The sequence below is a fragment of the Tupaia chinensis genome, unplaced genomic scaffold (genome assembly GCF_000334495.1).
Source record: "Tupaia chinensis unplaced genomic scaffold, TupChi_1.0 Scaffold145396_1, whole genome shotgun sequence".
Classification (NCBI taxonomy): domain Eukaryota; kingdom Metazoa; phylum Chordata; class Mammalia; order Scandentia; family Tupaiidae; genus Tupaia; species Tupaia belangeri.
The window spans coordinates 1,018,032-1,032,408 of record NW_006205257.1 but is presented as its reverse complement, the minus strand read 5'-3'; the positions used below and the strand labels follow the sequence as shown (position 1 = coordinate 1,032,408).

Below are 14,377 nucleotides of genomic sequence, written 5' to 3'. Positions count from 1 at the left end.
TTCTCGTGCTCTCTCTCTCTCTCTCTCTATCTGTGTGTGTGTGTGTGTGTGTGTGTGTGTGTGTGTGTGTCTTTCTGGTCAAATTTAAATAAATGAATGAATAAATAAAATTAAATTAAATAATTCTATTTTTTTAAAAAGGAATTTTGCCTTTTCTGTGTGATTCCCAGCATTTTTTAAATTAAACTTTATTTATTATTATTTTCATTTTTAAAAAATTCACTAGAGGGCATGTGTGCTCATCAGAGGGAGAGAGACAGAAAGAAAGAGAGAGAGAGAAAGAGAGAGAGAGACAAAGGAAGCCAACAGGTCCGGTTCTTGAACCGTGGACTGCCATGGGGAGTCCAGTACCTTAACCACCACCTGCTGGCCCCTCAGGCTGCTTTCAAGCAGAGCTGGTTAGCAGCCCTGTGCTCCTCAGTCTGTGACACCAACTCAAGGATCCAAACGTGGCTTCCTGGTGTGGCATGTGGGTGGGTATTCCTGATCTGTCAGGCCCCATCAGGTTCCTTGGGGGGGCTCCACTTCCTGGCCTCTTCTGCTCTCCTAGAATGGAGCTACTCTTTGGGCCTGATTCCGACCAAGACCTCATTGAAACTCACGGCTCCCTGAAACATAAATGACCTTTTTAAAATTCCAGGTTCATGGAGTGCCTCTCTCCAGATGGCCCCAGACACGTCCATCTATTAACTCATGCTCATTCAACATGCAGCAGAAGATATCGATCGCTCTCCCTGTGCCGGGCCCTGTGCTGAGTGCTGGGAATACAAAGATGAGGATAGGACCGAACGCTGCTCCCAGGCACCGAGGCTGATGGGCAACCACGCTGTCCGCGGGGCCGGAGCTAAGGTTCACATGGTCCTGGGATCCAAAGTGCTGAGTTGGCATTCTGTACTCTGCTAGAGCAGGGGTGTGGGGAGACTCCAGTTCAGTACCTGCAGAATGAGCCCTCAGTGTGGGAGAAGTTCTGGGCAGGGATGGCGTGATGGTGCTGCTGTTCTCCCTACCCCTAACAGCGGTTGAGAGCCTGTGGCTCTTTGGCCAGGTTCTCACAAGTTCCTGGCCTCAGCTTTGTGTTTGCGATCATTCCTCCAGAGCCCCAGTTTGTGCTCGCCCTGGTGGGAGCCTGAGCTGAGGCATCCCTCGTGGGGCAAGGCATTGCGGTCCTCTGATTTGCACCACGACCGTCACCCTCAGATGCCCTTTCTCCCCGCTGCAGAGGGCATGGGGTGGGGGGCTGGAGGGAATCCTGTTTTGGAGGGGAGTAAATGGCCTCCCCAGGCATGGGGTGCAAGCTGGCTCTGGGGACGTCAGGCCAGCGGCAGGGCAGGAACACCTCTCAGCAGCCCCGCCTCTGAGTGTGAGCACTCACGGCCATCCGTCACCCTGGCAGAGCACTGCAACTTTATGCCTACGCATAAAAACTGGAGGGACTCGTCCCAGAGTTTGCTGCCGCCGCCGCTGCTGCCGTTAGAGCGGTTTTAATTAGCTGCAGGATTTTAATGAGCTGAAATCAAGAAGAGCCCCATCTCCGAAGTAAGCAGGAGCCACACACACGGAAGAACTAGTCTGACAAACAGATGGAGGTGGTCCTCTCGGGGGACGGGGCTGTGTGCTTCGTGTGTTCGGCGGGGAGCAGATGCGTTCCCAAGGCCAGCAGGCTGAGAAGGGAAGCCGAGGTCAGCAGCCGGCGCCAGGCGGAGGTCGGCAGCCGGCGCCCGGCTGCCGAGGGGGGAGAGCGGGGCGCCTGGTCCCCTCGGCCGCCGCGGCAGAAGGCACGGTGCCGGATTCAAGGTGACGGCAGTGCCTGGCTCCATTCTCCAAGTTGCCATAGCAGCCTCTCTCCCGACAAGCAGCTTCTCCTGGAGCCCTCAGCCGGGAGGGACGTCATTGTTCGCTCCTGGCCGTGCAATGAGGAGACTAGCTGGACAGAACTTTCCCAGTCCGGGGCACTGACCACGTGGGCGCACCCATGCTGCCTGGAGTAGGGCACGGGGACGGGGCCCCACACCCAGTGGGGGCCCCATGGGTGATGAGGGCGAGTGTCCAGGTCTTGGAGCAGCTGCAGCCCGGCGTGTCCTTGGAGCTGTCCGTGCGTCCGTCCGCCTGCTGGCCGTCGCCACTGGAGGTGCGTGTATTTTGGCTGAATTCCCAGGTCCTTGCTTATGCCCTAAAATGAATTTCCCTGAAGAGACACATTTTTAAATCAAATAAATAAGGAAATGGGAGGAATCCTTGGCCTTGCCCTGTGTCCCAAGAGGTGTTTACAAGATTAATTAGATATTTTATTTTATGTCCTGAAGTAGAAATTGGTGACGCCATTCAGGCCTCAGGGAGGGGAGCCACTGGGAGGACTAGGAATCGTGAGCAGGGCAGGAGCTTCTAGAAACTCATCTGGGCTGTTTATTTTTCTTGCCTCCCTCCTTCCCTCTCTCTGCTCCTAGTAATTTGAATTTTCCTATTGTTTCTTGGTCTTGGAAAACCTGCAGGGAGGTTTCGCACTTGTTCTCAGACCCGAGTGTGATGCAGGCTGGTGAGGACAGGATGGTCCCAGGTGGGAGCTGAGGCCTGTGGGTGTGTTTATGAGGCCCTCAGGCAGCCAGGCCCCAACCTGTGATGTGCTGTATCCTCTCCCCAGGTAGCAGCTCAGCTCCCAGGAGAGGGAGACAACCAGCCTTTGGACCAGCATCTGTTCTTCGTTGCCTTGAATATAATGGAGACTTTGCAGAATAAGACCCTTGGGGAACAATAGCGGATCGGGCGTGCAGAGTCTCTGACTCTTCACCACCCCCACCTTTGTTAAAGGGGGTTCCTATGGATTCTGGGATTTTGGTCTCCTCCTGGGGCACTGAGACCTAGCCAGACTACAAACCAGGTACTGAGGTGGGGAGGCATGCCAGCCTGAGTTCCCATCTGCACAGGGCAGGGAGGTAGCTGGTCCGATGGTCCCCAGAGAAAGCAAACGCAGAGAGGAGAGTCCAGAGGGGAAGACTGGGGCTTAGGATCTGGCAGGAGAGGCTTGGCGCGGCTCTCTCCAGCTAACCCAGGCATGGAGAGAGTGCTGGGTTCTCAGGGGTCAGCAATGGGGAGAGGCTTTGAAATGAAAAACACGACAGCTAATCCTCCTGCCACAGGAAGGTGCAGGTCCTGGGGCTGCTTTATGGTCCCCTCCAGACTGGGGGACAGGACTGCATCCTTGTCCTGGCTCCCCAGCACGTGGGCGGCCACAGCTTGGCTCTGTGTAGTGGGTTTGGTTCAAGCAGCTGCAGAGACTGGTGAGGCCAGGCCATGGCTACAGAATCGGCTGTCTTTGACAGGGGAAGTGTACTGGCTTGAATGGGGACAGCATGCCATACTGGAGAGAAGAGGGCACTAACCAGCACGTCTGTAGCCACTTGTGCCGTGCCAACCCCTGAACAGCCGGCTGATGATCACACATGCTTCCAAGTCCCCTGTGTTCAGCACACGGAGTCTTCGGGCCCATATTGGGCGACACTTCATTAGTCATGTTTCCAGGCAGCATTATGCACTAGCCACTAACTTAGCCTTCCCTCTCTCCTCCTTCCTGTCCCTCTCTCCCTCCTTACAAAATGCCTCAATGTCAGAGGCCACCCTAGGTCAAATGGGCCTCCTGGTGTCTGACTCAGGAGGCCGACGTTGCTACCAGAAGTATACCAACACCTGCAGCAGCGTCCTCATGGGTTTGTGATGGTTTCTTACAGCCGAAGCCTTGCTGGGACTCTCTATAGTGTGTATGCAGGCGCTTGCCAGTGTGTACCTGGGCGTATGCGGATACACGTGCACCTGCTTGGGTCCATGGGTGGCGTGCATGTGACCAAGTGGCAGCAGAGAAGCCTGAACACCTCCCCGCTGCCATCGGAGTCTTATCCCTGCCACATCTGTGTGTTACATTATTTCCACTCTTCTGACTCCTTCCCGTGGCTGTCTGGGCATCCTCAGGGGTTAGTTGCTTATAGGGGACAGACTGAGAATCGGAGAGACTAGCTCTGCTGTCGCCATCAGTCGCTCTGCACTCACATGTCCCAGAACCTTGGGGCTGTCACTGGTGGCCCAGGATTCTGCGTGCTGAGCCTAGCATCACCGAGGGCAGGGCTGGGAGACCCTGGAGTACCAGAGCATGTCACAGGCAGCGTTGAGCATGGCCTGGTCCTTCAGTGAGGTCTGGAGCCTGTGCAGCTGGGCCGGGGTCTTTCAAGAAAGTGAACCAGGCAGTCCCATGGGCAGCATGGAGGGAGGACCCTGGCCCTACATGACGGGCTTCAGGATCTGAGTTTGGAGACACATGGTTGACCCTTTTTAACCCACCGCACCAGGGGTGGCCTGGTGATGGCAGGAGGCAGCTGTCTTTTTTGGACAAGGGCCCGTGCAGTGGGGCCGGAGCCTCCCCAGAGCTGACAGCCAGCTTGAGACAAACCAAGCCCAGCTTAGTGCCGCCTCCCACCCACGGAAGCTGAGAGGCCGTGGGAAGCACCTGCTCGGCACAGTCCAGAGAGCCCAGTGACAGGCGTGCTCCTGGTGCGTGGAGGCCTGGGGCAGGTTAATTAAAGTTAACTGAGTGAAAAAATAATTACAGAGACTGCAGAGGGGAGAAACCCAAACCTGCAATTTACGCTCCTCAGCCCTTGAGCTTTCCTGAGAAGCAATCTGGTCCTCGGGAATTTTTTCTAGGCAGGGGCAGGTGGAAGGTTGCTTCTCTTTTCCTCACGTTCTGTTCTTGCTCCAGAAGTGGCACATGGAGACAGTAGCCTGGGCCCCTGCCCCTGCACCTGCATGCTGTTTAGGGTCGAGGGCCCTACCGAGGTCCTGAACCTGGGCAGGGAACTGTCCTTGAGCCCAGTAGCACATCTGGCCAGGGATCTGACAAGCCACCTGGCTCACTCCCCTGGGCACTGCCCTGTGCAGGGTCACGGATGCTCCCTTCAGGGCTCCGTGGGTGGGAAGAAGTGTTTCCCTGAGTCTGGGCCAATTGGACCTCTGGAGGTAAGGGAAAGTCCTGGGACACCTGCAGTTTGTCCTGCACAGGTGTCTGCATACTCCTAGCACCCCGCCCCAACCCACCCACCCACACCCCACCTTTTGCAGAAACTGACATCCCTCCGTGAGGCAGATGGCCTTGAGGTGCCCCCATCTTGACCCATGGGGGTTGACCCATCCTGGCCCAGTTGAAGGTTTCTGGTTGGGATTTAGAGTACTGGGAATTTCTTCCTCTGGCCTGCAGGAGGAGCCAGGGTAGGACAAGTCACATATACACATTGATCTGGTGTGGCCAGAGCAGCAGCAATGGCCGTCATCAGGGACACGAGAGCCCTGCCTCAGGCTAGGCCAAGGGCCCCGATAGTTATAACCACCATGATTTGGCCAGAGTGTGGCTCCTGCTCAGGTGAGACTGTGCAGGGGCCCTCGAACCTGCCAGCCCATCCATCCTTCTGACTGTGAGGTCAGCTCTGGCGGGCTGTGCCTGAACAGCTGGGCCTGGGAGGCTCCTTCTCATAGCCTCCTGCCCCACGGAGGCTCTGGTCCCAGCTCACGTAGAGAGGAGCCCGCCCCACGGATGCTCTGGTCCCAGCTCCCATAGAGAGGAGCCCGCCCCACAGAGGCCCTGGTTGCAGCTCCTCTAGAGAGGAGCCCACCCCACAGAGGCCCTGGTCCCAGCTCCCATAGAGAGGAGCCTGCGGAAAGGCAGATCTGAGGGCTTCTCTGTCCACCAGGCCAGTTGCGGGGACAAGGGTCCAGATTCCATTCATACCTGCCTGGACCTTCATGTGAGGAGCACATATGGAGGCTCAGAGATCCTGGACAGTGCCTGGGGGCGGCCACTGGTCACAAACTATGGGTCTTCAGGCAGGCAGGGTTAGAAAGTCTCTCTCGATGGTGTGTCTGAGGATGCAGACACCGTGGACCCTGGTGGAAGCTGATGTCCCGGCCACAGGTGACAGCAGGACTTCTCGGCCTCCTTAGGCTGGCAGAGGTGGAAGAGACACTTGAGTCAGCTCTAAAGGGGCACGGGGGCCTGGGATTACACCTGGGTCCCTGCAGAGGCTAGGGCCTCCACCAGCCAGGACACCCTGTGACTCGGCGATGACGCTTTCTCCTCTGCCCCATAGACCTCGGCCTGATGGACTCCTGGTGTGGACGATGAGGGAAGAACACGCCTCCCGCACCCGAGAGGTGACTCCGGAGCGAGCCCCGGATGACCCCACGACCCGGAACGATGCGGCTGGCCTGCATGTTCTCTTCCATTCTGCTGTTCGGAGCTGCCGGTCTCCTCCTCTTTATCAGCCTGCAGGACCCCACGGAGCTCGCCCCCCAGCAGGTGCCAGGTGAGCCCTGGCACTCAGTCCCACCATCTCCACCCCCAGCTTTCCTGCCCAAGACCAGGCCTCCCTGGCCGTCCTAGTGTGCTGGGCCTGGAGGAGGGGGGCTAGTCTGTGCTGAGACCACCGGGAGGCAGAGGAGGGGCCGTGGCCTCCCCTTGACAGGCATTGGTCTTAATGTGAGAACACCATGTCTGACGTCAGACTTGCCAGCCTCAGGGCTCTAGCCTCTGACCTCTGGCCACCAGCCAGTGACAGCCACACGGTGGCCCTCTCAGGGATCATGGCGATGCTTGCCATCTGTTCAACCTGTTGTTGTCTTTGGTGAAACTCAGATTTAAGGAGGATTCTGTAACATCCTCTGAGACATGGATGAACTTCTCCTTGAGATGCTCCCGAGCAAGACCCAATTTCCCTGCGTTGGGGACCCCTTGAATCTGACAGAGAAGTCAGGATTCCTCCTGGCCTTTGGAGGCCAAGACCCCCCCTCTGCTATCCAAAGAGGTGGTTCCTTCAGCAGAGAGTCAGTGAGAGGCAGCAAGTCTGTGGCCCCCGGGGAACCAGCCCTCAGTGCTGACCTGAGCTGGACCCCCACAAGTAGTGGCTGTTCACAGTGGGTCTGGCTGCTCCCAGGCCTCTGGAGGAGCAAGCGCGTGTGACTCCCATTCTCACAGGAGTCCTCGCATAGCTGAGAACACTTGTGTTAGCAGGACAGGGTCCAGGCGACAGCGCTGTCAGGGTGGGCTGAGAGTCGGTCCCTGTGGTGTGCGTTATCTGTGCAGAAGCAAATGCAGGGCGGAGTGGGGCTGAGACATGGCTTGGGATGAAGGGTGCGCGTATCCTTGGTGCCCGTCTTGGGGGGTATGTGTGTGTGTTTGGCAGCAAAGGGAAGCCTGGGAGAGAAGGCACGAGTGTGTCTGTGACGTCCACTTGGGACAAGGGCCCCAGGGCTATCTGTGGTACACCCCAGGGACAGGCGGTATATTCCTTGGGTGAGACTGCGGTTTGGGGGTCTGCCATGCTCCTGCCAGCTGGCAAAGCACAGCCCGTGCTTCTGTGGGCAGTGGATTCCTGGCCCTCATGCTGTCCGGCACCACCCTACACAGCTGCTCAAGTGCACAGGTGTGGCTTATGGGTGGGGTGTGGGCCCACAGGATGGCTGGCATTTCTGGGGTGGAGTTGCCCAGAGAGAATCCCAGCCTCGGGGGCAGGGTGGGGAAAGTGGCATGAAGCTGAACGAACATCCCCTGCAGCAGGCAGCCCTGGCGAGGCTCACGCTTGCGTCCTGAGCGGCATTCCAGTGGTGAGTGCAGCTGGACCACCCTTGCCGTGTGCCTGGCAATGGGCAACCCAGATGTTCTGGGGAGATCAGAGCAAACACAGTCATAAAACTTTAAGTAATGCTTACGTTACTTTCCCTGAGCAAAGTGCTCCTGACACAGGCTGTTTGTGTTGATTTGTTACTATTCATTTATTCTTTCCCTGTACTTCTCACAGCAGCCTAATTGTGATTCGGTACCAAGAAAGCAATATCAAAGTAATTTTCCACAACATTAGTTACAATTTTCTTCTGATCTTTCAAGTGAAACAATCCCATCCTGTTGGCTTCTCTGAGCATATAAACCTTGATTACATTTATCTGTTGGAAACCAGTGCTTACAAAGTGTAGGTGTCCAGTTGCATGGCTGGGCGGCCCCAGGGGCCCTGACAAACCTTTCCCCGTGGATTTCTGTCTATGGGAGGTGCCGACTCGGGAGGCTGCCCTGCCATCCGAATCGGGTAGGGCTGCTGGTCGGGGTGGATACCTGCAGAGGAAATTCCACACTGTGGCTTGAACTTTCCTGGGGACAGAGTTCTCTGAGATCTGCTGTTTGTGCTATGACAAAGATAGGAGTGGAGGGGAGCAGGTGAAGGAGGTGGCTGTGGTCCCTTGGGGCCTGGCCTCATTGCAGCTACTAGGTGTGAATAGCACCTCCACTTCTCAAGCAGCAGTCAGCCAACCTCGCTTGACGCATGCAGTAGATGGACTCTTGTGAAGTTGCCAACTTCTGTAAATCATGCTGTATTTTAACAGCTTTTATTGACCAGCGAGAGACAGAGAGAGAGAAAGGGAAATGAAGCAAACCACCAGTTCCAGGACTTGAACCATGGTTAGCCACATGGGAATCCAGTGCCCTTAACCACTACCCAGCAGCCCTTGATATATTTTAAATAAAGTCTTTTGAAACAGGAATGGCTACCCATTAACCTACCTGCATTCTAAGAGTCTCCTATCCAGTACAGTTACTTTTTATTTTCCATATTGTCAGACCCTAAAGCCTGGGCTTTTGCCCTCAGGAAACTCATTTATTGACTCACTCCTTCTCCAAGATGATGACCAGGCCTGACCTGGGATTGATAAATCCCCCGACATGCTGGCTTTGAGGGGCTGCAGACTCCACATTCAGCTGGCAGACTTTTTTTTTTTTTTTAAGGTTTTTGCCATAGGGCTTGTACACTCCTCAGAGAGAGACAGAATGAGGGAAACTGAGAAGTCACTCCCCAGGAGGATGGCCCACAGCTGGCAGACTTTTTTTTTTTTTTTAAGGTTTTTGCCATAGGGCGTGTACACTCCTCAGAGAGAGACAGAATGAGGGAAACTGAGAAGTCACTCCCCATTGCCCACAGCAATCCCTTCTCCTCCATTCTCCTCTTGGGATTTTGGGAACACGTGCACACGTGCCTGGCATGATTTTAAGCTGCAGAGTCCAGGACTTGAATCACCATTGGCCGTGTTGGAGTCTAACACCTTAATGACACCTTTTGGCCTCTGGGCAGACTGAATTTTATGAGCTGCTTTTCTTGTTTTTCTTCTTTTTTTTAAGAGATTTTTGCTATAAGGCGTGTGTACTCACTGGAGACACACAGAGAGAGAGACAGAAATTACCCCCCAAGGGGGATAGTCACGACATAGTCCCTCCTCCTCCATTCTTTTGGGATTTGGGGTACACACACACATATGTATCCCATGTGATTTTTAAACCCCCAGGTCTGGGGTTTGAACTGTGGTTGGCCATGTGGGAATCCAGCAATGTAGCCATATACCATCTGTTGGTCCCTGAGCTGCCTTTCTTTCTGAACTTTCTATGATGGAGTGTTTGGGATATAGACAAAAGTAGATTGGAATAGTGCAGGGAGAGCCCAGCTGCAGTGTTGTGCGCTGCTAAGACACTGTGCTCTGCAGGCTGGGACCACGTGGGAGTCCTGGCTTTGACCCCTAGTCTAACCTAAAGGTCAGGCATGGTGGCATGCACCTCTGTGTCCAGCAATTTGAGGAGGCTGAGGCTGGAGGACAGTGAGCTTGAAGCTGGGACAACAAAGTAAGACCCAGTCTGAAAAAACACTGGGCATGATGGCACATGTCTATAGTCCCAGCTGGGAGGCTACCGCAGGAAGGTCATGACATGGCAAGACCCTATCTTTAAAAAAAAAAGAGAGAGAGAGAGAAGAGTTCATTGAACCCAGTGTGTCTGTCACCCAACCCATCATACCCGACTGACCCTTTCCAAAGCTCCATTTACTTCTGCTTCCTTTTGGATTTTAAAGCCTATATAAACATCATATCAATTCAACCATAAATATTTCAATATGTTTTTCAGTTTATAAGATAAGAACCAAGCCAGCCCACGACATGATGGTTAAGGAGTCTGGACCCCACGTGGCCAACCACATAGTTCAAGTCCCAGACCCGGAAGCTTGAGAAACACACCAGGCATATGTGCATGTGGGCCCCAAATCCCCAAATGGGAGAGATGGAGAAGGGACTGTGGTGTGATCGTGTCCGAGGCGGGTGCCTTCTTCCTTACCCTTTCTCTCTCTGTTTCTCTCTGGCGAGCACACACACCCTCTGGCAAATTAGGAAAAAAAAAAATGAAGAACTTTTTGAAACGTTACCACTGGACTGTGGTGTGATCGTGTCCGAGGCGGGTGCCTTCTTCCTTACCCTTTCTCTCTCTGTTTCTCTCTGGCGAGCACACACACCCTCTGGCAAATTAGGGGAAAAAAAGGAAGAACTTTTTAAAATGTTACCACTAAAACAACTCCTTATCATCAAATCCAACAATTCTTTAATATCATCAAATACTCCAATATTCCAATTTCTCATTGTCTGACAATAAATCCCTTTATTTCCAGTCTGTTTTATCTAGTAGCCAGATAAAGCCCACACATCACAGTCAGCTGATGACTCTTTTAAATCTCCTTTAATCTGCAAATTTCCCTCTCCGTCTGTATTTCTCACTTGCTGTTTATTTGAGGAAACCCAGTCATGGGTCCTGAAGGTTTGCTCACAGTTGGGATTTTCCTGAGGAGGCCCGTTTGGGATCGTGAAACATTGGTTTTGGTTCCTCGTACTCCCTTTACGTTAGGTTTATCTCACAGCTTGATCAGATATGGGCTTCCTCTCTTGGGGGCCCAAATTCGTATGTGGCTCTTTATCTTTTCATCAGGAAGCTCACGCCTGCCTGGCTTCATACAACGTCAGTTGATCCTGCCTCGATCCAGTCACTCCTTCGGGGTTACGCCAGGGCAGTGTTCTGATTTTATCACTCCCTCGTCATTCTTTTAAGTGGAATGGATTTTGTTTTAATGGGGTGAAGTGAGTCATTGTTAGTGACCCGTGAAGTCAAAATGAATGGTGGATGGATTGGTTTATTCATTCGTATATAAAACGTATGACCTTAAGCTCCAGAGTCTGTTGTTAGACATGGTAAGTAGGTCTTATGTGTATTTTTTAACATTTGGGTTTTGCAGAGTGAGTTTTTTGTTTGTTTGTAATTTGCCAGAAGGCACATGCATTCACTAAAGAAAGACAGGAGAGGAGGAGAAAGAGGAAGAAAGCCTCTTCAGATGGGGTATGGTCACATCACAATCCCCTCTCAATTTCTCCACCGTATTGGGATTTTCGACACACCTTCACATGTGCCCACCATGTTTTTAGAGCTGCTGGGGCTGGAATTTGACCCATGGTCAGCCATGTGGGATCTGGTTCCTTTAACCACTGAGCTGTGAGGCTCAGTTTTCTTAAAATAGGGCCGCCCCATGTCTCAGAGCTCTTTGCTCTTTTCCAGAGTCGAGGCATTGTGGGTGACAGTATTGGAGTGACAAGTGCAGGAGGCAGCCATAACAGATGGCAGAGACCCCTTTTGAGGGACCCCAGCAGACGAAAAGTCTGAATACGGGTAGCATGCTCGGTCTACAACCTGCCTTTGGGCATTCCTTGCAATGCGTAAGGGCATTTAAAGATCACAGTAATGAACATGGATGGATTTACTAGGTGCCAGGCCCTGTGCTTAGCTCTTCATGTTTTTTTTTTTTTTAAGTATTTTTAAATTTTATTTCATTGTAATGATAATTCATTACTATTATTTTTATTATTTAATTTAACCAGAGAGAGAGTAGGGGGAAAAGTGAGAAAGCAAGCCACCAGGTTAGTCAGCCATGTGGGAGTCCAGTACCTTATCCACCATGCCACCTGCCAGCCCCAGCATGTCTCATGTTTTAGCATGTGTAGAGTAAATGACTTCGGTTCACAGACAAGGTGTGGAGTACTCTCTGGGAAAACACAGCAGCAACAACTACATTCATACTAGTTCACAGTCTCTGGCCCTGCACCATGCCGGGTGCTAACACAAGCATGCTACGTGAGTTAATTACTGTTGTACCATTTGACAGACGGGACCATTGGGGTGGGAGGGAGTAAGGACTGTGCCCACAGCCACACAGCTTCTGGGCTGCAGAGCAAGGACCTGCCCTTTGATGGCCGCCTGCCGACCACGATACCACACTCCCTCCCCAGGGCTTTGGCACACGGCATTGCCGTGGGCACCTGGGTGGAGAGCGCAGCATAGATAAAGGTTTGAAGGCATGAGAGAGAGTACGGGGAGAACTCCAAGTGGTTGAGAGGCTGCTCTGATCCATGGATCTAAGCTTGTGACTGAGCAAGCCCCCAGAGGAGGCAGAGGATCTGCCCCAGACGGCAGGGAGCTCTGGAGTGTGAGGTGGGGACAGGGTGCATCAGAAAGCCCATTGCCACTGTGGGCAGGGAGCAGAGGGGAGTCAGGGCAAAGGAGGGGGTGACCAGGAGACCAGCTAAGGGGTTAGCAAGTGGTGCAGGAAGAGGTGTCGAGGTCTAGGGCAGGTGATGGGGGAAGGATGGGTTCAGGGCCACAAGGGGGTCACATGCAGAGTCGGTGACCTCATGAGGCAGGCTGAGGAGGGGGAGGAGGAGGCAGTGGTCTGAGTCCTAGAAAAACCAGGATTTCTGGCTCAGAGATGCAGGTTGGGGTGCCATCCACCAAGGCAGACATGCCAGATGAGGGCAGGAAATGGTGTGCTCTGGTTTGGGCTGGTGGCACTGAGATGCCTGGCATGCCCCTCAAGGGGCTCAGCCCCACAGACCAGGACCAGGCGAGGGGGGCAGGAAGCCCCCACCCCGACAAACCCTGCACACTCCCCTCTGCCCACAGGTCCACACCCTCACTCCTTTGCTCCCATATCCCCAAGGCAGGGATGGGCCACTCAGGAGAAAGGACTAGCAGGTTCCCTGCCCTGTAAGATGGGCTGGTATCTCCTTAGTCTCATATCTCTGCCATGTCTCCAGGCTGGAAAACCACGAACGACCCTGAGAGCTGTCCACACTCCCCAGCCGGCTAGAAGCTGGGGTTGAGAATCAGGCTTCTGCCCACAGCTGCTCACCTTGTCTTAGGGTGGGGCCTCCAAACCTGGGTTGCTGGACTCACCAGCAGGGGGAAGAGAACTATGCATGCCTGTCTACACAGAGAGCCCTGAGACCCAGCCAGGGCTGTACAGGAAGAATGAGAGCGGGAAGAGGAGGCTTGGGCTTTACTCTTGGGAGCTCACAATCTGGGGTTACCTATGCCCTTTCCTAGAGGGCTCCAATTTGGGGCAGTGGAAGGGAGACTTGGAGGATCCTAGGGGAGAGGCAAAACTTACCCAGAGGAAATGTCATGTACAAAAAAAGTGGATTAATGACGAGGGGAAAAAAAAATTTTGGAAAAGCTCTTGTTAACAAACTCCGTACCCAAAATTTGTAAATCTGGAAAAACAAAGGGCAAGAAATCCAAAACCCAGAAGAAAAATTGACCAGAAGTTAGAGTTGGAGGCTGCAAAGAGCCTGGCGAAGCGTAACATGGTTTATACCCACAGACCTCGTCTGATGTTCGAATGGAAAACTCAGTGGTTGCAGTGGGGAAAGACCGGTCTGGAAAGCACCAGAAAGCACCATCCGAGTCACCGCACCATTATGTTAACGGATGGGAGAGTGTCGAGCTGTGTTGTGAAGTCCTTGGTTCTTTGGGTCCAGATCACTAAAATTAGAGATCTGTCACTAGGCGCAAAATGAAACCGCAACCACGAATGAAGTAGGTAGAAAAGAAGATTTAATAAGAAAGAAAAGGAAAGAAAGGAAGTACACCCAAAAAGGTTCTTGGGCAGGCAGATTGTCAGGTGGCAACTGCGCTTGGTACCAGTTAACCGTTATTTTTATTTCTAGAGGTCATGAATATTCATTAGTGGGAGGCCCCTTACGCTGCCTATGTCCTTCCTTTAAATTTGAATCCACAGGTTCTTTTCCTGCACCTGCGCACCTTCCTCACAGGTAAAGAATGAGGAACTTGATCACCTAATTGCGCGTGGTGCCCAGTGTGAGCCAGGTTGCCCCAATTAGACTGCCCAATTAGTCTATTGCCCTAATAGGAATTGGGGCATTGACCAAAAATGCTTGCTTAGGTCTTTTTGATAAGAGAAAAAATTACGAATCATACCTGTGTGCTTCCCTCCGGCCTCAAGGAAGGAAGAGGGCAAATTACCTCGCCCTCCTGGCACCGGAGCTAGATGAGCCTTTCGCTTTTCTCTTAGGGCTGCCTGCTCATGGCTAACTAACTGCCTATCACAGAAACTCATAGGACAAGGCAGGATGCCAACCCTGGCTTTAGAGGTGAGAGTTGGAGGAGTTCGGAGGGCTTCCAGGAGGAGGGGATCTG

The 14,377-nt window shown here is 53.2% G+C and overlaps 1 protein-coding gene across 1 annotated transcript in view; it reads left to right on the top strand.

Annotated features, from left to right (window-relative positions):
• The first annotated feature begins 1,717 nt into the window (after window positions 1-1,717).
• CHST8 (carbohydrate sulfotransferase 8) overlaps window positions 1,718-14,377 on the top strand; it is a 95,880-nt gene continuing 83,220 nt past the window's right edge. Inside the window, 2 exon segments of the mRNA XM_006167977.1 lie at window positions 1,718-2,128; window positions 6,126-6,341. Coding sequence (XP_006168039.1) covers window positions 6,212-6,341 — 130 coding nt within the window. The 5' untranslated portion in view covers window positions 1,718-2,128; window positions 6,126-6,211.